Source organism: Jaculus jaculus, chromosome 10, assembly GCF_020740685.1.
Source record: "Jaculus jaculus isolate mJacJac1 chromosome 10, mJacJac1.mat.Y.cur, whole genome shotgun sequence".
Taxonomy (NCBI): domain Eukaryota; kingdom Metazoa; phylum Chordata; class Mammalia; order Rodentia; family Dipodidae; genus Jaculus; species Jaculus jaculus.
The window spans coordinates 55,960,528-55,985,369 of NC_059111.1; the positions used below are offsets into that span (position 1 = coordinate 55,960,528).

Genomic DNA, 24,842 nt, shown 5'->3' on the forward strand with positions numbered 1-24,842 from the left:
TATTTCTCCACATTTCTTTATATCTAGCTTAGAGAAAAATAGAAGTCACTCCTTGTAGCAACTCATAAAAGAATGGAATGGAACACTTGCTTAAGCAGATGGAGATGGTAGATAAACATAGGCTCCGTTGTTCTGGATAGCTCTACCCGGGCCTGCATATGCTGTAACTGTAACATGCAAATTGTGATTTATGGTTTAACTCCCGTCCTGTTGTTGCAATAAACATTTTGTAGTTTTTTCCAATAAAAGCTGACACTCCGAGCAATTTGGGGCTGCTCTCAGAGATCAGGCCCTCTGATGTGCAGTCCCTGTTGTTCACACCCAGCACTTTGTGAGTCAGTGCTGTTACTTGTACGACCCCGGACTCCACTACAATATTGGAGAAAGAGCAAAATATCCTGGAAAACTGAGCAACATTAGACTTCCAGTGCCTGACTAGACCTTCTCTACAGGGTTCCCCATTCCCCCCACTTCACACCCCCCTCAGTTAACCAACCTTCTCTAGGTATTACCAGAACATTTTCCACCGTGTTTTTTAAAAAACGATTTCTTATTTAAAAAATATTTTTATTAATTTATTGGCAAACAGAAAGAGAGATAGAAAAGAAACAGGCAGAGAGAATAGACCTGCCAGGGCCTCCAGCCACTGCAGACGAACTCCAGAGGCATATACCTCTTCGAACATCTGGCTTTAAGTGGGGAATTGAACACAGATCTTAAGGCTTTCTTTGCAGGCAAGCGCTTCAATGGCTGAGCCATCTCTCCAGCCCCAAAGCAGCTTTCTTAGTTACATCTGAGAGCAGGTGACTCAACCAAACAGCACAGTTTCTCGAATGGTTTACTTACAGTGTACTCAGGGAATGGTTCACGGATAGCGTAAGTAGCCACTTGGGGCCAACGTTACAGCTCCTTGCGAACGACGTGGAAGAATAGCAGCTAACAAAATTTCACAATGGTACATGTCCGGTACCCGGATCCCAAGCCGGCGCTTCCCGTGGGCCGCGCCTGCAGGAAGTGGAGGGAGAGCCTGGCTGTCTGGAGGTCCCTGGACTCGCGTGGAGAAGTGCGGGGTGAGGTGGGGAGCCTAGCGGGAACTACATTTCCCAGCCGACGCTCCTGCGCGCGCCCCCGCGGATGCGCGTGGGGCTGGGGCACCCGGCGTGCGTGCGTTCGCTCTGTCGCTGCGGAGTGCCGGCCGCCCTCCAGAGCCTTTGACAGAGGATGGGGTGGGAGGCGCTAGAAACCACTTAGACACAGACAACCGCCCAATGCAGCACTCGCTCGCTGCCCCCGCCGGCGGAAGCGCCCGCGAGGCACAATGCAGCACTGAGGTAGCGTCGCGGCTGAGGCTGCAGCTCGTCGGCCGCTGCAGCGTAGGCTCGGGCTGGGAGCGGGCGGACTGAGGAGCGGGAGGGCTCGGGGCTAGGTAGTAGCCTCGGCATGAGAAGCTGAGCCACCCGGGCGCGGCGTGCTAACCGGCGGCACCGGGCTGACGAGCCAGCAGCAGCACCATGCAGGCGGCGGTGTCCGTGTCCTTCTGGCTGCTCTGCGCCCTGAGGACCTGCCCCTTGGCGCGCTGCGTCCAGGCAGGTAAGTTTGCCAGCCTGGGAGGGTTTAGGATGTACCAATTTCCGGGAATCTTAGGAGACTTCAAGAGCGCCGACAAGGAGCATCCCCTTTCCCCAAGTGCGCGGGGAGATTTTTTTTTCGTTTTCTTTGTGGAAGGGTGGTAGGTAAGATAGGGAGCAAAAATACATGTGTGGGGGCTTGCAGATGCATCACCAGGCAGATACATTGTCTTTTCCAGAAGATGCGGAATGAGGAGAATGGGGAAAGGATGTTCTGTTTCTGGGCCCGGATCCTGCCTGGATGCTCTCAGATGAGCTGGTCCAGAGCTCTCCAGTTGGTGGTGTCTCTGCATCTTTCCCAGATGGGGTCCGAGAAGGAGGAGGCGGGGGAAATTTCGTGCGGGAGATAACCACAGGATGGAGGAGTGAGGGTCAGGGTCATTATTTTCGTCTTTTCTCTCCACTCCCTTCGTCCTCCCTGCCGCAAGGAGAGGCCTCATTGACAGAGTTGGAGAGGAGGAACGAAAACCGCTTCCTGGAACGCCAGAGCATCGTGCCACTGCGCCTCATCTACCGCTCCTGTGGCGAAGATGAAACTCCGCACGACAAGATCAACACGAGGGTGCGAGGCGACCCTGGCGGCCGGCAGGTGAGAGGTGGGGCAGGAGGTGGTCCTCACTGCAACCCCACGTTTGCTCCTAGTTGCCCCGGAGACAGAGTGTGTTCTTTGAAACCAGACCAACCTAATTCGACTCATGCACCATAAGCCCTGTGCAAAAGGAAAGGAAAATGGGGAGAAAAAGGATCCAAAAGCACAGGCTGAGCGCTATGCTGGAGTTTGTGTAGGATGGTTCAGGCAGTACAGTAACCTGATCAAGAGAACAGGGAGGCGGAAAACCCTCTCCGTCAAGCAAAAACCATGCGCAGGGCAGGAGAAGGCAAGGTTTGCATCATCATAATTTTTGTTAATCCTGAGAAACTTTATAACCTGAGATTGGTACTGTAGAAAAAGAGAAGAAAAGTAGGCATTCCTAAGAAATCCAAACTTAATAGGCCAATATCCAGCAAAAAAAAAAAAAAAAAATTTGTGAATAAAATTTATTACAATAATATCAAAAAATACATTTCTAGGGCTGGAGAGATGACTTAGTGGTTAAGCACTTGCTGTGAAGCCTAAGGACCCCATTTCGAGGCTCGATTCCCCAGGACCCACGTTAGCCAGATGCACAAGGGGATGCACGCATCTGGAGTTTGTTTGCAGTAGCTGGAAGCCCTGGCGCGCCCATTCTCTCTGCCTCTTTCTCTCTTTTTCTGTCGCTCTCAAATAAGTAAAAATAAACCAAAAATAAAAATAAAAATAAAAACAAAGAGCATCTCCTTTAAAAAAATAAAAATAAATGAACCTTTACTTTCAACCATAAGTGTCTTGCTTTATCTATCTCTATTTTTCCTCTTCTGTCATTTTGAAACAGTATCATTTAATTCATTTAAAAAATTCAGCAATACACTCTTGACAGTAAAATGTCTTTTACAAAACTAACCCTGATATTGTCATATATTTTAAAAATGTTTTTATTTACATGTTTGAGAGAGAGGCAAAGAGAGGGAAAGAGAGGAAGAGAAAAAAAGAATGGGCATGCCAGGTCATCCAGTTACTGCAAACAAACTCCAGATGCATGCACCATCTTGTGCATCTGGCCTACAGGGGTCCTGGGGAACTGAACCTGAGTCCTTTGGCTTTGCAGGCAAGTGCCTTAACTGCCAAGCCATCTCTCCAGCCCTATTATTATATTTTTAAAAATAATTCTTTAGGGCTGCAGAGATGGCTTGGCAGCTAAGCGCTTGCCTGTGAAGCCGAAGGACCCCGGTTCAAGGCTTGATTCCCCAGGACCCACGTTAGCCAGATGCACAGGGGCACAGGCGTCTGGAGTTCCTTTGCAGTGACTGGAGGCCCTGGCATGCCCATTCTCTCTTTCTCTGTCTCTATCTGCTTCTTTGTCTGTTGCTCTCAAATAAATAAATAAAAGTGAATAAAAAATAATTCTTTAGTAGAATAACCAATCTTTTCAGGAAAAACTTTCACTTACCTCAAAAATATTACATATGTATGCGTATATATATTTTGCATAACAAGTTTTTTTGAGCCAGGACCAAAATAATATCTATAGACTGCTATTAGTTTAGACATCTGTTAAAAGCTATTTTTTACATGTGTATGTGTGTTCACATATGTGTGTGTACACATGTGTGATGGTGCAAGTAGTAGTCAAAGCTGAAGTCAGGTGTCTTCTTTTATCTCTCCCTAATTTACTGTGTCAATGTCTCTCACTGGAACTCAGGGGTTGCTAATTCAGCTAGTTAACTAGCCCGTTAGCTCTGGGATCTCCTTATTCAGCCTCTGCAGCTCTGGGATTACAGGTGGGCCACCATGCACACCAGGGATTCAAACTCTGGCCTTCACTCTAGTATGGCAAGTCTGTTATCCACTGAGCCATCTCTCCAGTTCTCTTAAGTCTCTCTCTCTTTCTTTCTTTTTCTTTTTCTTTTTTTCTTGACTCACCTGACTTGAACTCAGGGTGTTCCTCCTACCTCTGTCTCCCAAATTCTGGGATTAAAGGCATGTGCCACCCTGCCCGAGTTTTAATTCTCTTTTAATGTATGATTGCTCTCTCCATTTTTTGTTTTTCTTGAAATTTATTTATTGAATTCATTAGGTCCTTCATAGTCATAGTTTTTTTTTTTTTTAATCTGGATTTTGCTGATATAAGCAGTGCTTTTCAACAAATCACAAGACTGTGAGGGAGGAGTAGTAGTAGAGTTTCAGAAAAAGAAAACCACAGGATCAGGTCAGGTTGGAGAGATGACTCAGTGTTTAAAGGCACTTGCTTTCAAAGCCTGACAAACGTGGGTTTGATTGTCCAGTAACCACATAAAAAGCCAGATTCACAAAGTGGCCCATGTGTCTGGAGTTTGTTTGCAGTGGCAGGACACCCTTCCTGGCATGCCCATACTTTCTTTCTCCCCTCTCTGTCCAAATAAATAAAAGTACTTGAAAAGAAAAGCAAACCACAGGATCAAATGTAGGATCTCTGAAAATTCTCCTTCATGGTGATCCTGCTTTAGTACCTCTGCCCATCTCTGTGTTGGTCAAAGGCCACCATTGTTTAGAAACAGGACAGTCTTCCCTCCTTTCTTACTGTTTATAGGGCACCATTTCTGCAGTTTCTTTTTATATTAATTTGCAAGGGGCGGGGGGAGAAAATGAGTATACCAGGTCCTCTAGTCATGGAAAACAATCTCCAGATGCATGCACCAGTTTGTGCATCTGGCTTTACATGGGTACTGGGGAATCAAACTCTGGTTGTTAGATTTTTGTGAAGGCAAGCGTCTTACCTGCTGAGCCATCTCTCCAGCCCCATTTTTTTTTTTTTAATAGTCCTCGCCACTTGGGGCAGTTATCTTCTTAGGCTTGACAGCAATAAAGTTCACAATTGAGAAAAATAACTCTAGCATTTGGTGGAACATGAACAAATTGGTAGAATTTAGTTTGAACCACATGTATACCTGATTAGTTCAAGTCAGACGTGGAAGGAATGCTACTGAGTTGCCATCAAAGTAATTATGACAAAAAATTATCTCTGGTACACAGTAAAGCATTCACACTACATCTTGGTGGGATGCACCACTTAGGAACTCATTGTAGTTTACCAGGTTCCTTAAACTACAGATGGGCATCATGGACACCTGGCATTCAAAGATTCCAAGACCAAGCTGCTTTTTTTTTTTACGTATTATTTTTTGTTTTATTTTTACTTATTTGAGAACGACAGACAGAGAGAGAAAGAGGCAGAGAGAGAGAGAGAGAGAATGGGCGCACCAGGGCTTCCAGCCACTGCAAACCGAACTCCAGACACATGCACCCCCTTGTGCATCTGGCTAACGTGGGTCCTGGAGAATCGAGCCTTGAACTGGGGTCCTCAGGCTTCACAGGTAAGCGCTTAACTGTTAAGCCATCTCTCCAGCCCCCAAGCTGCTTTTTAACCAACTTTTTCTTACAGGAAAGAGAGTTGAATTTGTTTTTTGCCCTTCAAACATTTCTGATTTCCAGAGATATTTCACCTGAAAAATATGTGTTTATTTCATGACACTTCCTATTTCTTTGATAATTTCAACAAATCACAAGACTGTGTGTATATTTTTAGCATTTCCCTTTGTATTTTAGGAACAAAATCAGGCTGAATTTTCTGGGAGCTCTCAAAACATTATAATAATATAACATAAATGTATTCATTTGTTGATTCATTTACTTAAAATGAATTTATTTACTGCTATTTAGCTTCTACTATTTTATGGGAGGCCATAGGGATTTAGAGATAAAAGACTACAGTTTTAGCCTTAAAGAGGTTCGTGGATCAGTGAAAGATGAATGAATGAATAGATAGTTACACTTTCCCCTCTTATATGATTTTCCAGAGGTGATCCCAGACTGATGTGGAAGCAGAAAAACCCAACAACTGTAACCCAAGATTGGTCAGAATGTACTCCTGGTAGAGGTGCTATCTGAACTTTGAGAGTGAGCTAGAAATTGACCAGATTAAAGGGGGAATAGTAGGCATATCCAACAGAAGGAACAAGTACATAGGTGTGTGGAAGTCAGAACATGTCTTTGTTAAGTGCAAATAGTTGAGATTTATGGGACAAAAGAGGAGTGCCGGATCTGTCTCTAAGCCTTAACACATTCCTGGCTTGCTGAGGAGTTGGGACTTTGTCCTGAAGGCTATAGAAGCATTTCAGCAAGGCGGATTAGCTAGCTAGATTCATGCTACTTGTGAGATAGTCCTAACAGTTAGAAATAAGTAATTTAAATTTCAAAGAGTGAGCAGGTATGGATGTTCACTGATAAACGGCAGTTGATATCATTAGGCTTCCTGAGAGCTAAGTTCTTAAACATACTGAAAATAGTCCATATGAGTTAAAGTTTATAAAGCACCAAGAGCAGTGCTGGGCATTAGTAAGTACGGTATGAGTCTGTTAAATAACATCCACTCCCTCAGTCTTCTTGAGTACTATTTAGAAATTTTATGTCATCATCATTTGAATGCAAAATGATGCCCCAGTTACCTGTCTTTAACACACTTCCAGAAGTTACAAATTGCTTACCTTTACATAAGGAAATGAAATTGAATAGTCCTAGTGAGAAGAAATCTTATAGGCCATTTAAATGAGTTTAGGAATTATTGATTGCCTGATGGAATCAAACACTTGACGAAGGATAAGGTAATTAGTTGTATATTACTGAAAAAATTGTACTAAGCTTTCAAGAACTAGGTGAGCATAAAAGTCTGATTTTTATTATTAATTGTCCTTATATTAGTTTTTATTCCTAAATGGGAAGATAAAACTTTTGTGTTGGAATAAATTTCATTTTAGTTATATTTACATGTTTGATGTTAAATAGTGTGACTGGTTGATATGATTTCATATTGTAAACATCTTTGCTTGGTGAGTTGCTTCAGAGTTCACTTAATTATTTTTTCCCAGGTGAGATGATGAGTGATGAATCCATACAGAAAGCTAATTGTTGATTCTGGCATAAAATCCTAGGAATGGTGGCCAAAACAATTAGACTTGATTGTGGGTAACCTTGATTATTTTTCTAATTTGAAGTAATTTCAAGCTTGGAAAAATAGCCCTAGAATATTTAATAAAATAGTCTTTTTTTCTTCTGCCTTGGTGTTATTTATGCTAAAGGAATTACATGTTTGTGGATAATAGGCTAAAACTTTTTAAACTTGCCACCAGCTTGTGTAAGGTATCACCTATTAAGTTTTACTGATGGTTTAATATTGATAATCCTGTAATTTTTTAGAATAAGCATCTTAGTAATTGTTTTGCCAAACAAGCATCACAAACCCACTGTGGCATCAAAAATTAGTAGCTTATTTCCTGTGCAATCATCCAATACATTTTATATAATTCTTTTCTTTTGTTGTTGTTTTTTGAGGTAGGATCTCACTATCTCAGCGTGACCTGGAAATCACTCTGTAGTTCAGGTTGGCCTGAAACTCACAGTGATCTTTCTACTTCTGCCTCCCAAGGGATGAGATTAAAGGCTTGTGCCATCATGCTTGGACTATAATTCATTTTATAGCAGTGATTTTATTTTTCTACAAAACAGAATAACTTCTTTTTATCAGATATGCTTAATGTTAGTTAATAGATGGGCTCCTCTTTATCTTGTCCTGTAGAAAATGTTGTAGTCAGCTGGGCATGGTGGGGCACGCCTTTATTCCCAACACTTGGGAGGTTGAGGTAGGAGGATTGCCATGAGTTTGAAGTGAGCCTGAGACTACATAGTGAATTTCAGGTCAACCTATGCTAGAGTGAGACTCTGCCTCAAAAATAAATAAATTAGTTAATTAATTTTAAAAAATGTTGTAGTCAAATGGAGCTAAGGACATAGATATTGTAATTCTCTATAGTTTGATAAGTAATAATGAGTGAGAAAAGCATAGATTATAACAAGATGTTAATCAGAAAGTTCCTGTATTTTATGAATATATTTATATTCATGCCTGAGCATGGATGAGCTATGCTCAAAATGGTTCTGCTTCACCTGGGAGCACTGACTCAGCTCAACAGTATCTATCTGCAATACAGTTTCCCTGGTGGAAAAGGGCTCCTAAGGATTACAGCTTTGCAGATACTTTTCAAGGGTAGCACAAATATTTTTTCTTTAAATGTGAATTTGTTAAACTAAATAGCTCACCACTGATAAAATTTTGCTGTCAATTGGAACTTTGTTGTGAGGTTATAAATAGGAAGGGGATATTTTACTGAGCATTTTTGTTCATTTGCCAACCTTTGTGACAACTGAATTAGGACAAAAATCTAAATTATAGTGTTTCCAATAAATCTTTATTCAAATTTATGTAACTATGTGTAATAATAGAATTCTAGAGAGAAGTCTAGATAGAAGAGCCTTTTTTTTATTAAGCAGGAACTTTATATGGACACATCGTGTGTTGGTACCTTCATTTCCCTCCTCCTAGTCCCCATTCCACTGAGGATCCTCCTCAGTGGGATTGCTGGTATTCACCATGGGGTTGTGGTTTATGATTTGTGAGAGCAGCAGTCAGTCATGGGGGCTCAATGCCTCTGGATATTCCCATCCACCCTGTGGCTAGAAGAAGACTTTATGAGTCATCTAACCAAAGTCAGGAACTACTGTTTCTGCTCTTTCATATCTCAACTTGTGTGTCTATATATGTATGTGCATATATCTATATTATGTTATATTTTATTATTTATTAGAGAGAGATAAAGAATGGGTTGCCAGGGCTTCTAGCCACTGTAGTTGAATTCCAGATGTGTGTGCCAGTATGTGCATCTGGCTTACATGGGTACTGGGGAATTGAACCTGGGTCCTTAGGTTTTGCAGGCAAGCACCTAAACTGCTAAGCCATCTCTCCAGCCCTATGTATGCATTTTTATTGTGTGATTGTGTTAATGCATATGTATACACACATAATAATTTTTACTGTGGACAAAAGGAAGCAATTTTTCATTATTTCTTTACACACAGAAAACTAACACGAATGACTCTAAGCTTATAAGTTGATAAAATGGTTTCTAGTTCTTTTTTATTTTCTCATATTGCCAAAAAAATGTCAGGTATCATTTTGTCATTGTTAATGATTGAGCCTCTTTTAGAACTACCTGGAGAGAGAGAGAGAGAGACCTGCTTTTTTAATTTTTTTTTAATTTTTTTCTCCTGTTATACAGAGAATCTGTAAGGTCAGTCAGCATGATTCAGCAGCTCCAGGGAGGCTAAGATAGAACCACATTTGTCATTAAGTCTCATGAATAAGTCCCAGAGGGAAAGAGGATGCTCAGAAAAGTGGTTGGAAGGAGAAAAGAAAGAACCTTGAAGAGCATGATGAGAAGCAGGAAGGAAAAAGGAATTAGGGAAAGAGAAAAAAAATATTGTACAAAATGTGAGCTATGTCCTAAAATATTTAATATATGGTGATTTATGTGGATACTTTTCATGTGCTAAACAGTCTTCTTGCTGCTTGGTGTACATTAACTCATTTCAGCCTCACAAAAGTCCACATAATAAGTAATAGCTTATCATCTTTAAAAAAAGCTGAGAGGGGATTTGAACTCAGGCACCTCAGTACCCTGCAGTGTGCTACACTGGCCCTATGGTAGAGGCAACTGATACTTACACACACACACACACACACACACACACACACACACACATATTTGTTGTTGTTATTTTGAGGTAGGGTCTCACTCTGGCCCAGGCTGACCTAGAATTCACTATGTAGTCCCAGGGTGGCCTTGAATTCACAGTGCTCCTCCTACCTCTACCTTTTGAGTGCTGGGATTAAAGTGTGTGCTACCACACTTGGCTTACTGATATTTCTTTGGATGACATTCAAGACATTCAGATATCATTATCATTGAGAACAAAGATTTCTTTTACTTGTCTCATTGGAGCTTTGTTTTTGTTGCGCTTTGAAGATTCTCTCTCTCTCTCCCTCCATATATATGTGTGTGTGTGTGTGTTTACGCAATACTGAAGAAGCTTATAGAACAGAATAAAAATTCTTTATATTTACTATCTTTAATAAATAATAGAATATATGGAGACATTTGCCATTTACAAGGTGAAAAAGAGTGCTTTAAGGCCATGTGTTCTGTTTGTAGATATATATACCAATAGTTATGCTTTCTCATTGTAAATCAAAGATTTTAGTGTTCAGTAATCAAACCAAAAGTATATATGTTCTTGTGGCCAAAGTTGCATTGACAGAAACATCAGATGCTAAATAGGGATCTTTATTCATACATCCATCATCAAAAGAAAAGTTAAGATACAATCCATGTCTTTATAGTACCAGTAGCTTGAGAGTTCCAAGTATCAAATCATTCAGTAAAACAGATTCATAACGAATAACAACCAAAAATCATGGCTACCATGAAAATCTAGTTGGATGTATTCACTTTGGTAATAAAAGCACTAGATAGAGCTGGGCATGGTGTATGTAGGAGGATTGTCTTGAGTTTGAGGCCACTCTGAGACTACAGAGTGAATTCCAGGTCAGCCTGGGCTAGAGTGAAACTCTACCTGGGGGGAGGGGAGCACTAGACAAGGAAAAAAATGGCACAAAGAGTTGAAAAAGAAGTCATATTATTAAACATTTACCTTGTACCAGGCATTGTGATTCAAAATTTACATTTATCTGTAATTAGAAGGTAGGTGCTATACCCATTTTGTAGGTGAGTAAGCAGGTTTATAGAAATGGGAAAAGGATTCTCAAAAAAATGTTTAGATCAACATAATGTTTTTGTAGTCTTTGCCACTGATTTAGCATGAATTGCTCATTCACTTCTGTGTTAATGTATTCCTGCCATTTCTTTAAGAGACTCTTGACTCTTAGTGACCTCCTTCCTGGTTGATATGTAGTTTCTTTTTTTTTTTTTTTTTTTTACATGTAATTAAAATAGAGTTCAATATGCTGTGTTTAAAAAGCATTTCACGTAAGAAATGATTTTAGATTTTTGGCTGCCTGCTGCTTCTGATTTTATCATTTGAGTTGCCTTTGAAATAAATCTGTTGTTCAAATCTGTTGTGTTTTCCCCAGAACAAGCTATTATATATAATTTTATTTTGAAAGTAAAGTAAAAAATCTTGTACTGCAATTCAGAAACATCAGTAGTTTTAACGGGAAAGAGAAGGAATAAAGAATTTACTCATTTCTCTTGCCCCCAGAATCTTTGCTGTCTTGAAGAAATTTTTAGAATCAAAAATATCAGCAAGGGTAAATTAATATATTTTTTTAATTTTTGTATTATTATTTTATATTCTATTTTTATTTCTTTATTTGAGAGTGAGAAAGAGAATGAATGGGTGCAACGGGGCCTCTAGCCATTGCAAATAAACTCCAGACACATGCACCACTTTGTGCATCTGGCTTCACATATGTACTAGGGAATTAAACCTGGGTCTTTTAGTCTTGAAAGCATGCACCTTAACCAGTAAGGTAGGGTCTCACTGTAGCCCAGGCTGACCTGGAATTCACTGTGTCTCAGGGTGGCCTTGAACTCATGTTAATCTTTCTACCTTTGCCTCCCAAGTGCTGGGATTAAAGGTATGCACCACCATGTCCGGCCTCTTTTATTTTTATTTTATTTTATTTATTTTATGTTTTTGGTTTTTTCGAGGTAGGGTCTCACTCTAACTTAGGCTGACCTAGAATTCACTATGTAGTCTCAGGATGGCCTTGAACTCATGGCAATCCTCCTACCTCTGCCTCGTGAGTGTTGGGATTAAAGGTGTGCACCACCACGCCCAGCCTGTTTTATTTTTTTAAAAATAAATTTTGTCCCAAGTCAAGATTATTGTTAGATAACCCTGTGAACTTAAGAAATAGATCATGCTTTTTTTGGAGATTAGCATCAACATCTCACATTTGATAAGTAATTTTACAATATTCTACTGCAGGCAGTTGAACCCCTGGTTGACAGTTTTATTAGACCACTTTATTCTATTTGGCATTGCATCTAGTTTGTAGGTTTTACTGCTTTTATTTTCTTTTGTAGTCAGTGGACTCATTTGGGAGAAAATTGCCTTCATTTCCTCCCCTGGTGAGATTAGGATGTGGAGGCTGGACTAGAACACACAATTTGATACTCTGTAAGGGTTTTCTTCTACCTGGATTAAACAGTGAGGTACTGCAAGAGGAGTTGCTTCTTTGCAGATTTTCTTGAATTCCCCAGTCTGCTTCTGATGCATCTAGAGTATTTTGTCAGGTTCTCTCTAGGACCTAGCTTTGGATCCTCAGCAGACATAAATGGTAGCCAAAGTTATTCACAGTTTACCTTTATTAATCTAAGGTATGGAGAAAGAACACAAAGACAGTGGCCAAAAAGTGATCTCGGACCTTCAAAATGTGGGCTGGATCAGGCTTTGGGTAAGGGAGGGAAGAACCTGAGGCTCAGGGAGATCACCGATATGTTATGGAGTGAGGGTAATGAGCCCACTGTATCGAAACACTCCACTATCCTTCTGGTTTAGCTAGAAAGAAAGCTGCCTGGAAGAGGCTTGGGCTCTTTCTAAGTTTTAAAAATGACCTATTTAAAAAAATAATTTTTTATTATCTTTTTAGAGACAGGATTTTATTAAGTTGTCCATGTTGACTTCCATGGTAGTTTGATATCCTCCCATAGACTAAGGTGTTATTAAAATTAAGTTTGTAGTTTCTGTCCCTAGCAGACCAAGTACTGTTACAGCAGATGAGGCATGTCACTGGGGGCAAGGAAAATCTGAATTTCGCCCTAGGGTATGCAGAGTAAGCTCTGTCATTGTCCCTGTGGTTTTTGGTGCTTGCTTATGTGTTTGTTTTTGATGGTTTTGGTGGTGGTTTTTGCTGTTTGGATCTGTGAAAGGGGCCCAGAGTCTCTTGCATATTGCTGACTTATGTGATTTTGAGGTTTGGAAGATGTGCTATAGTTGAACAAACTTTTTATTTTATGACTTACCTTTAATTTGTAGTTACTGGGGATTTTCTTTTTTCCCTTTGATTTTTTTTTTTTTCTCTTTGGTGCCCCTTAATTCATTTTCTTCATTTGATTTGGATTGAAGTATCTATTCTGTTCTTCACTGCTAAAACAATCTCCTTCCTTGTTGTCACTATTCTAATCCCCTCGGGTTAGTTTTGTGTGTTCAGTCTATCCTCTGTCCTTACTTCTTTGTGTCTTCAGTAGTGATCTATTCCTGCAGGATGGGGATCTCCTGCTGTGTTTCTGCAGAGCTCATTTGTGTACAGGAGTGTGGAAGCACTTCTATAAGTGTACCTAAAGTAGAACTTGCCTCACAGGCGTGGCATAAAATTGTGCATGCTTAAGTGTGTGTTAAGGGAGGGGCTCTGGAGACTGATACCTTAGGAAATGGTAGAAGCTATCTCCATGAGATAGACTGTAGTCTTGGGCTCACACCTGGCCATTTACAGTTATTATTGCTTGTTCACTGCTTAGTACTATGGCTGACCTTCAGTGATGCTCAGTAAGTATTAATCACCTGTTCTTGTGTCAATTTTCTATCTCAGAAATAGAGAGGAAAAGTTATATGACCATATATTACTGATTTGTTATACTTTTGAGATATTTCCCACAGTCATAAATATTTCCTTCCTCTAGGTTATTCAGATCTGTGGCTGGGAAGGGATGAAGAAGAATGTAGTTCTCCCACATTTATGCCTAATCACTGAACTCTTCATTCTCCTCCTCCACACAATCCTGATGGCTCAACAGAGCCATCCTGTATTTAATGTGCCTATGGTCTCTGGAGTTCCTAACAGTGACCCCATGTGCTTAAATAATTGTCCCTCTTGTTTGACTTGGAAACAGTATTAGACATAGCTGGGCCACAGTGATGAGGGAAGAGAATGGAAGAGGAAGTGGCAGGAACTTGGACCATGATGGGCATACTGACATTGCACCATATAAAGCTGTCTTGTCTTGTGGCTACTTTAATCACAGTGACATAAGCATTCATGCCAGTTTATAGCCCTGTCTTTCCTAACAAAAAAATAAATATATCCTATTTAACCTATGTGGTGACATTATTCACCAAACTTTGTCATTTGCTGCCTGGAGCATCATTTTCTTTAAGACAATGATGCATGTCTTGTGAGAGAGTGACAGTATTTTTGATAGATTTGAATTCATATGCCATATCCAGCTGAGGAGTTACCTTAATACTTATTCTTTTTAAAATAAGAAATATTTTTTATTCCTCAGATTAGGATGAGGCTTATTTGAGTAAATCAAAAGGCTGGGGAATTGAGGAAATCAGGAGTCAAGATGACAGAGTAGCTCTGGAGAGCATGTGTATGGTGATGGCCAGCCTCATGGCAATGGATGAGAGAGACCCTGCTTTGCTCAGAAAGGGCTTATTGATCACTTCTAGGGAGTGGACTGGAGTCAGGGGCCAGATTCTGTTTACAGGGTCCCTGCTCAGAATATTAGATGCGGACACAGCTCTTGGGCATCAAAGCATGTGCAGAGGAGCTCCTCTTTAAATATTTTTAAGTATAATTTTGAACTAAGGATATCTTCACTTTGTTCCCTATAGCTAAGCCACAGTTAAGTCTTATCTAATGATTTTGTTTTAACTTTTTTGTAATTATTACCTTCCTCTTATGAACAAAATAATGTATAATATGTTTAATATGAATTGGTTTACACAATTAATTCATTTTAATGTTTACTATTTGCAAAAAATATACTATAAAAGATTTATATAACCTAATATTTGTCAACTATGCAACTGATTATATTTGTTTTTTTAAAAATATTTTATTTTTATTTATTTATTTGAGAGAGGGAGATATAGAAATAGGCAGGTAGGGAGAGAGAAGGGGTGCACCAGGGCTTCCAGCCACTGCAAACGAACTCCAGATGTATGTGCCCCCTGTGTATCTGGTTTATGTGAGTCCTGGGGAGTTGAAACTGGATCCTTTGGCTTTATAGGCAAGTGCCTTAACCACTAAGCAATCTCTCCAGCTCCCCCGCTTTTTTTTTTTTTTTTTTGAGGTAGTGTCTCATTCTACTCCAGGCTGACCTAGAACTCACTGGGTAGTCTGAGGCTGGCCTTGAACTCATAGTGATCCTCCTACCTCTGCCTCCTGAGTGCTGGGATTAAAATCAGGTTGTACCATAACTAGCTCATTATTCTTTTGAGACAAGGTCTTGCTATGTAGCCCAGGCTGATTTTTAACTCTCACTCCTCCTGCCTTAGCCTCTAAGTAGTGTACCACCACTAGTGGCCTAATTTATTTATAATGTTAATCATATAAACTAATATATTTTGTAATTTTTTTATTTCTTATGCATCACCCTAAGGTATTTCATGAAATATCTATGTTTCTAAAATCTCTATGCTCATCTGTTGCAGTCAGGTTTGCAATGCTGGTAGAAATCACCCAACCAAGGGCAGCTTGTGGGAAAAAGAGGTTTGTTTTGGCTTACAGGCTTGAGGGGAAGCTCCACAATGGCATGGAAAATGATGGCATGAGCAGAGGGTAGACATCACCCCCTGGCCAACGTATGGTAGACAACAGGGACAGGAAAGCATGCCAAACACAAACAAGGGGGAGCTGGCTATAACACCCATAAGCCTGTCCCCAACAATACACTTCCTCTAGGAGGCTTTAATTTCCAATTGCCATCAGCTGGGGAACCTAACATCCAGAACACCTAAGTTTATGAGGGACACCTGAATCAAACTACCACATTCCACCCCTGGTCCCCATAAACCGATATCCATATATGATGTAAAATACAATGCATTCAGTCCAACTTAAAAGTCCCTGTAGTTTTTATCAATTGCAATGATGTTCAAACATCCCCATATTCCAAGATTTTTTTTTAACTGAGCCATAATACCAAAAAGTCCCCCCAAGACCTGTAATGGCACAGAAGAAACATTCACATTGCAAAAGATGGCATTGGGCATAGCAAAGAAATATTCAGCCAGCACAAGATTTAAACAGGGAAAACATCAAGATTGTAACTTCAAGTCCTCTAGTCAGTGCTAAATCTCCAAGTCTGATAATTCTTACCAGCAGCAAGTCTCTGGCATTCCAATTTTGCCTCTCTAGCTAGGCTTCTCATAGTCTTGGAAAACTTCATCCAGGGCTGGCAGCTCTCCTTGGCAGTCATCTTGTGGTCCTGGCATCTCCCCTGGGTCTCCACTCCAATCCATGGTTCATCCTCATGGCCCCATGGGATCTCCATGCAGGCAACCAGCAAATCTGCTTCACACTGCCCATGGCCATTTCCAAAACACAAGACCATGTGGCCTCTCTTTCCTGCATTTCCTATACTCCACAATCCCAGGTAGGGTGCCAGTTTGCTAATCCATGGGGGAATAAATCAGACTTTGAAGAACAGGACACTTGTTGAACACTCAGGCCCTTCAAGAGAGTCTACATTCTTCCTGTTGCCCCAGTGCAGGTCAACTGGCCCAGTCTCAAAGGTTTTAATCTCTCAAACAATTGCAGCTGAATGGGCAGCAGTTCACTCAAAGATTTTTTCTTTCTGTGCCGTATCCCTCTGCTCATACCAGTTCATTTCTTCGCCAAGCAACCCTACACAAGTTCTCAAGACACAGGCATGACAGCAAGCTTCTCACACAAACTTCTAGCCCAATCCAGGCAAAGCTCTTTCTCACCATCATAAGCCAAACCTTATAGTCCATAGTTCTTACTTCATCCAAGCCTTTCAACTCTGACCAGAATAGTCCATCAAGCTCTACTTACAGAACTTCAAAGTATCTCTTAGGCCAAGGTTTCAAATCCTTTCACATTCCTCTTGAAAATCAGCTCCAAAAGGTCAAACGCACACAGTCAGGTGTCTATCAGCAACCCCACTCTTGGTACTACTTTACTGTTGCAGTCAGGTTCACATTGCTGGTAAAAATCACCCAACCAAGAGCAGCTTGTGGGAAAAAAGAGGTTTGTTTTGGCTTATAGGCTCGAGGGGAAGCTCCACAATGGCATGGAAAATGATGACATGAGCAGTGTGTGGAAATCACCCCCTGGCCAACATATTGTGGACAACAGGGACAGGAGAGTGTGTCAAACACTAGCAAGGGGGAGCTGACTATAACACCCATAAGCCTGTCCCCAACAATGCACTGCCCCCAGGTGTCTTTAATTTCCAATTGCCGTCAGTTGGGGAACCTAACATCCAGAATACCTAAGTTTATGGGGGACACTTCAATCAAACTACCACATCATCTAAGTCAGAAAAGATTGGTATGTGGTAGAGAAGAATAGTTTCATGCATCTTTATTCTTGTATGAATGTGAGATCTGAGACTAAAGTTATAGTCACAAGAAAAGAGCCCACAATAAAAAGTGAAATTGTAGTAATTTTTTTTCCAGAAATAAACTCAAAAAGATCTAGTAGCTTCAGATGACCTACTATAACCTCAAGAACATAATTTCTATTTTTCTTAATATACTTTTAATAGCTTTTGCTGAGATAATTTGCATGTCATAAAATTTGCCTATTTAAATATCTGTAATTAAAAGTTTTAAAATGTATTTAGAGAGTACAACTATAACCACCATCAATTTCAAAACCTTGTTATCACCTTAGAAAGAAATCTCCCTAGTCTATACTCAATAGCATCCTGTATTCATTAGTTTTCTCATTTTTCTAAACAAATATCTAATAAGAATCAGCATAAGAGAGGAAAGATTCATTTTGGCTTATAGTTCTAAGGAATAAAGTCCATTATGGAGGGAAAGTGTGGCACCAGGAAGTAAGTGGTCACATTGCATATGTAGTCAGGAGGCAGAGAATGATGGATGCTGATGTTCAGCTAATCTTTTTTTTATAATGCATATTTTTTATTGACAACTTCTATACTTACAGACAATAAACCATGGTAATATCCGTCCTTCCCCCACTTTCCCCTTCACAACTCTACTTCCATCATATCCCCTCCCTCTGATCATTAGTCTTTCTTTTATTTTTTTTTAATTTATTTTTATTTATTTATTTGACAGAGAAAGAGGGAGAGAGAGAGAGAATGGGTGTGCCAGGGCCTCCAGCTATTGCAAATGAACTCCAGATGTATGTGCCCCCTTGTGCATCTGGCTAATGTGAGTCCTGGGGAATCAAACCTGGGTCCTTTGGTTTTTCAGGCAAATGTCTTAGCCACTAAGCCAACCCTCCAGCCTTAGTCTCTCTTTTATTTTGATGTCATTGTCTTTTTCTTCTGAGGGTCTTGTGAAGGTATTGCTAGGCACTGTGAGGTCATGGATGTCAAGGACAATTTCTCTCTGGACAGTTGCATTATAAGAAGTTGTACCCTTCTTTTGGCTCTTCTTTCCACCACCTATTTTGCAATGGACCCTGAGCCTTGGAGGGTGTGATAGGGATGTTTCAGTGCTGGAAACTCCTCCATCACTTCTTAGCACTGTGTTGCCTTTTAGGTCATCCTAGTGGTCACTGCCATTGTTTAACTAATCTTATCCTTTATATTCAGTTTGGAACCCCAACACGTGGAGTGGTGCCATGGTGGGTCACGTCATCTCAATTAACTTAATCTAGAAATTCCTAATGAGCATGCTGAAATAGTTTTCAGCTTTAAATTCACCATCACATTCCCATAGGTAACTACTTACTTAATTTCCATTCCTATAGATTTTTCCACTCTAGATACTTCTTTTTTTTTAAATTTATTTTATCATTGACAACTTCCATAATTATAGACAATAAATCATGATAATTCCCTCCCCTTCACTTTCCCTTTCACAATTCCACTCTCCATCATATCCCCTCCTACCTTAATCAGTCTCTCTTTTATTTTGATGTCATCATTATTTCCTCCTATTATACTGGTCTTGTGTATGTAGTGCCAGGCACTATGAGGTCATAGATATCCAGGCCATTTTGTGTCTGGAAAAGTGCATAGTGAGGAGTCCTATCTTTCCTTTGGCCCTTACATTCTTCCTGCCACCTCTTCCACAATGGACCCTGAGCCTTGGAAGGTGCAATAGAGATGTTTTAGTGCTGAGTACTCTCTGTCACTTCTTCTCAGAACTATGATGCCTTTTGAGTCATTCTACAGGTCACCACTATCTGAAAAGAGAAGCTTCTTTAACCAGAAGTGAGAGTATCATTAATATATGGGTGTGAATATGAAGAAAAGTGCTTACTGAAGAGTTTGGTGAACATACTATATATTTATTTATTTTGTTTTTTCCAGGTAACGTCTTGCTTTAGTCTAGGCTGACCTGTAATTCACTATGTAGTCTAAGGCTGACTTTGAACTCTCTGTGTTCCTCCTACTTCTGCTTCCCTAGTACTGGGATTAAAGGCATGCTCCACCACTGCCCGGCTCTCTCTTTTATATTTATTTATTTAGTTAGTTTTTCGAGATAGGGTCTCACTCTAGCTCGGGCTGACCCCAAACTCTTAGCAATTTTCCTACCTCTGGCCCCCAAGTGTTGGGATTAAAGGCATGCTCCACTACACCTGGCATTCTCTCTTTTATTTTGATGTTATCATTTGTCCTCTTATTATGAGGGTCTTGTGTGGGTAGTGCCAGGTACTGCAAGGTCATGGGTACCCAGGCCAATGTACTCTGGAAGAGTACATTGTTAGGGGTCCTACCCTTCCTTTGGCTCTTACATTCCAACACCTTTTCCACAATGGACCCTGAGCCTTGGAAGGTGGGATATAGATGTTTCAGTGCTGAGCACTCTTCTGTTACTTCTCAGCACTGTGGGGCCTTCTTAGTTATCCCAAGATCCCAGGCATCTGAAAAGAGAAACTTCTGTAACCAAAAGTGAGAGTAGCATTAATATATGTGTATAAACATTAAGAGAAGTACTTCCTGGGCAGTTTGGTGAGCATAATATATGAATTTAGCAAGACACCAGCAGGTGTTACACCCCAGGGTTCATGACTTCTGTCATAGGCTTTCAGCATTAGGCATGTATTCTCTCCTGTGGAGCAGACCTCTAATTAGAGAGTGGTTGTTTTCCCCCATAACAGACATGCCAGTATTGCACCCATTGGTTCATTTGGCCTGGCTGGCCAAACTTAAGGCTTGCAGGGTCCACTGTTGTTTATCTCCATTGATGAATTCTTTCTTTCCCATAGGATTGCATACAGCATAGCTTTTTCCAGCTTTCTGTCAACTGGTCTACAGGGAGGAGGTTTTCAGCTCAGCTCAAGCTTGATTTCTCAGTGACCTTGAAGCCAAAACATGTGAAGTTTTATCAACAGAGTCTTACCACCTATTCCTTGTGGGAAACCAAGGGCTTTAACAATGGCCTGTAATGTTTTCGGGGCATCAGGGACCTCCATGGCCAGCAACTCAATGGAAGGTATTCCATCCCTGACACTGAAATTTTCTAATAATAATTTATGGCTTCTTGGTTCACCACTGTCCAAAAAAGTAGTTTTTCATACAGCTTTTTCTTTTTTTTTTTTTTTTTAATTTAATTTATTAGTTTTCTTTTCAATAAATACAGGCAGTTTGGTACCATTATTTAGGCTCATCTGTGACATACAGCTTTTTCATACCCTCTTAGATTTTGATTATCCCTTCCCCCACCCTTCCTTTTCTCAATCTTTTCCCCTGACCTCACCATTATCTAGTCTTTTATATTTCACTTCTTTCACTTAGTATATGTTTTCAAGATTCATTCATGTTTTAGCTGTATGCTTCTTACTGCTCAATATTATTCCATTATTCATTATCTTGAGTAAAATTTGTACTATTTACATTCTATTGATATTAGGAATAATGCCACTAGGAACATTTGTGTAAAAATTTTTGTGTGGGCTTGTGGAAATACTAATATGTCCTTATTATACATAGTAGTATACTTTTTATTACAGTCTTTTTTATTTTCTTAAAAAAAAAAAACCCTGACCATGGTATACTGTTTTACAGCCTTGCTTTTGCTGAGAAAACCAACATGTTAGCACTGAGGAGCAAATCTACAACCTTACTCATGCTAGGCAAGTGCTCTATTACTGAGCTACAGCCCTATTCCCTAGTTTTCTTATATATTTTTAAAAGTTAGAACATAACTTAGAAGTAATTCTTATACTACAAAATTAATTATTTCAAAATGTACAATTTAGTTTTATTTATTTATTTATTGCACATGTGGGGAGGAGGTGGGCACAGGTTTGTGGGTGTATGTGCATGTGGAGGCCAGAAGACAACTTCAGGTGTGGTTCATTAGGCACAGTCCACCTTTCTTGAGACAGGGTCTCTCATTGGCCTGAAGTTCACCAAGTAGTCAGTCTAGACTTGCTGGCTAGAATGTTACAGAGACCCACCTGGCTCAGCCTCCACAGAGGATTGTCGCCATGTCTATACAGGGATCTGAAAATTGAACTTGAGTTCAAATGCATAGCAAACACTGTACTGAGATATCTCCCTACTCTATACTGTTTTCTTTTTAATTTATTTATAAGAGAGACAAAGAAAGAAAGAAAGGCAGATAGAGAATGGGCATGCCAGGACTTCTAGCCACTACAAATGAACTCCAGATGCATGCACCACCTAGTGTCTCTGGCTTACTTGGGTACTGGCAAATTGAACCTGGGTATTTAGGCATCCCAGGTAATCATCTTAACTGCTAAGCCATCTCTTCATCCCTGTAGTAGTTCTTCATACAGCTTTTAATAAAATTTGTAGTCATTCTCAATTCAGTGTTTTTTTTTTGTATGTGTTTACACTCTTCATTCTTATTACTGCATTGTTTCTGATACTGCTGTGTCAATAGAAATTTATTTGTTCAGTTTCTTTATTGATACAACTCCGGGCGGAATTTGGATGTAGTCTTCAAGTTAATGGAACAACTTCCATTTGTTACAGTAAATTCCCATATTTAATAAATATTTTAACAATCAACCATGTGTTCCTGAATTTCCAACAGTTTTTAACAAACATTCATTCAAAAATCTGTTATTATAAAGTTAATTGTTTGTGTTATTTCCCTTAAGAAATAATTAGGTTAGAAAAAGCCCGTATGCTTTCATTTTAACATCATATGTTCATAGCAGAAAGTGTTCAGGAAGAAAAAAGCTCCACATGTATATAGTATTGTGGCTGCTGCTGAAAGTGTGCTCTCTCTCTCTTTCTCTCTCTCTCTGTGTAGCATTTGTGGACCATCTCATCTCCATAAGCATAAGGGGTCATTCTTATTCCCACATTTTTGTTGATGAGGAAGCAGCTATACTTTTCTCTGTACTGTGTCCCTTATGCAGTTGAGTATTTCAGTTATACTTGTGCTATTAATCATGGCTTTTTATAGCTCTTGTTCTCTGCAGGGTGTTTTTACTAGAACTAGAGATTTTTGCCTTTCCTCTGCTGGATTCTGTCTTTGAATAATGAAGGAACTGGGGGATCTGCACATATTTAATAGACTTTTATTCTTGTTCCTTTTCTTACAGAGTTTTAACTTGCCAGCTGTGAAGGTCTACAATCAAAATTTCTTCATTTGCATTTCTTCTTCTTCCATATTATTTCTCAAGATAGGGTCTTCTTACTAATTTGTCTAATGACCTGGGTGCTATGTCACCTAGGCTGACCTCAAACTCAGTAATCTTGCTTCTGGAAAGCTAGGGTTATGAGTGTTTATTACCACACTTTGTTTTGTTGGTTCTTTTATATTTCAGGCTAGGGGTGAGTAACTGTTTTGGTTAACACTAATGCAACATATGGGTGCATACATGTATGTGTATGTGTGTATGTGCATGCATGTGTGTGACAATTATTTCCTATGCTATGATATGTAAACTGACTTCACAAATATTTATTGAGGACCTTCTGTGTGATAGACAATATTCTGGGTCCCTTGGGATATACAAGGGGAAAAAAATGTTTTTCTTTCTTCTGAGGCTCATGTATTAGCAGATGGATGGAGACATAGGAAGTAGCAAAATATATGGTTTGTTATCAGAGAGTAAGAGCTATGGAAAAGAAAAAAATAAAGGATGGTAATGAGAATTGGACTTGCAGAGCAATATGAAGGCATAGGATATATATAATTTTTTTTTTGCACTGTTGGTAATTGAAGTCAAGGCTTGTATATGTTAAGAACAACCATTCTACCTTAGGTCTTTCAAGGTAAGGTCTCCCTCTAGCCCAGACTGACTTGGAATTCACTGTTGTCTTAAAGTGGCCTTAAAGTCCTGGCCATTCTCCTAACTCTGCCTCCCAAGTGCTCGTATTAAAGGTTTGTGCCACCACGTCCAGCTTGGTTGTAATTTTTAAGAGTGGGCCTTTGGGTCTTAGAGAAATTCTCCTTTGGGGAGGGCAGAATAATCATGCAGGTATCTGAAAAAGAGCCTTCCAGGAAGAGAGAATAAACAATATGATGACTCAAGGCCAAAGTGTGTCTGTCAACTATAGTGAGATAACTACTATTCTGAAGAAGATTGATCCTAGAAAACAAATTTAAATGTATTTTAAAATATTTATTTGTGAGAGAAAGAGGCAGAGAGAGAAAGAGAGGGAGAGAGAGAATAGGCACACTAGGGCCACCAGCTGCTGTAAAAAAAACTCCAGACACTTGCACCACCTTGTGCATCTGGCCTATGTGGATCCTTTGGATTTACTGGCAAGTGCCTTAACCATTAAGCAATCTCTCCAGCCCAAAAAAGTATATATTTTGGGGAAAGAGGGAGAAAAGAAAGGAGAGAGAGAGAGAATTGGTGTGCCAGCAGCCTTCAGCTGCTGCAAACAAACTCCAGATTCATGTGCCCCTTGTGGTGCAAGTGTGGCCTTGTGCTCTTGCGTCTGGCTTTGTGGGACCTGAAGATTCAAGCATGAGTTCTTAGGCTTTTCAGGCAAGTGCCTTAACCACTAAGCAATCTCTCCAGCCCTAGAAAATGCATTTTTTGTTGTTGTTGTTGTTTTATTTTGTTTTCTGAGGGGTCTTCTTATGTAGCCCTACCTGGCCTGTAACTCATTTTGTAACCCAGGCTGGCTTCATATTTACAGCAGTTCTCTTATCTGCTTCCTAAGTGTTGGGTTTATAGGCATGGACTGCCACACCTAGGAAGAAAGTCTTACTGGAGAATTTGGAATCATCCCTATCTTTGGCAGGGTTTTTGCTTCTTATCTCAAAATACAGATTATCTCACCAAAGAAGAGCACACAGACTTTCACTAGTGTCTGCTTGTAAATTATTCTCCTCTACTTTCCATAATCTTACAATATTATGCATTTGAGTTATTTGTTAAAAGAAAGCTTATTTTGTGCTATTTCATGCACATGTGCTTTGTGTTAAGTGCATATGTGAAAATAAGTTCTTGCTTATGTGATTAGCTATATTTAGTGCCAACTCTCCATAAAAGCTCAGTAAGTAGTAGATACTTTCTACTGTGTGTAAAAAAATGAGAGGTATACTTCCAAGTCACCTTTGAACATATTCTATTTCACCAATGAAGGAAATAGACAACAATTGCATTAGCACACTTTTATTAGCTATCTAATAAGGAAAACAAGATGTTTCAGCATCAGAACGGACTGGCAGCTGAGAAAATGGAGAACTTATAAAGCAATGGAAGGGATATAGCTTAGTGGTAGAGTGCTTGCCAAGCATGCATAAGGTTCAACCCATTCAATGTCACAAAAACTAAACAAATAAAACAAATTTATCAAAGAGATTAAAAAATTAATTTTCTTTTTTTTTTTTTTTTTTTTGAGGTAGGG

The 24,842-nt window shown here is 39.8% G+C and overlaps 1 protein-coding gene across 11 annotated transcripts in view; it reads left to right on the forward strand.

Annotated features, from left to right (window-relative positions):
• Window positions 1–1,201: 1,201 nt before the first annotated feature.
• Adam22 (ADAM metallopeptidase domain 22) overlaps window positions 1,202–24,842 on the forward strand; it is a 255,202-nt gene continuing 231,561 nt past the window's right edge. For 3 of the 11 annotated variants that reach the window (XM_045160149.1, XM_045160150.1, XM_045160148.1), the window contains exons 1-2: window positions 1,203–1,590; window positions 2,057–2,217. In XM_045160149.1, coding sequence (XP_045016084.1) covers window positions 1,512–1,590; window positions 2,057–2,217 — 240 coding nt within the window. In that variant the 5' untranslated portion in view covers window positions 1,203–1,511. Of the gene's footprint in view, window positions 1,591–2,056; window positions 2,218–24,842 lie in introns of all 11 variants that reach the window. The other 8 variants (XM_045160151.1, XM_045160152.1, XM_045160155.1 and 5 more) reach the window with 6 other exon arrangements.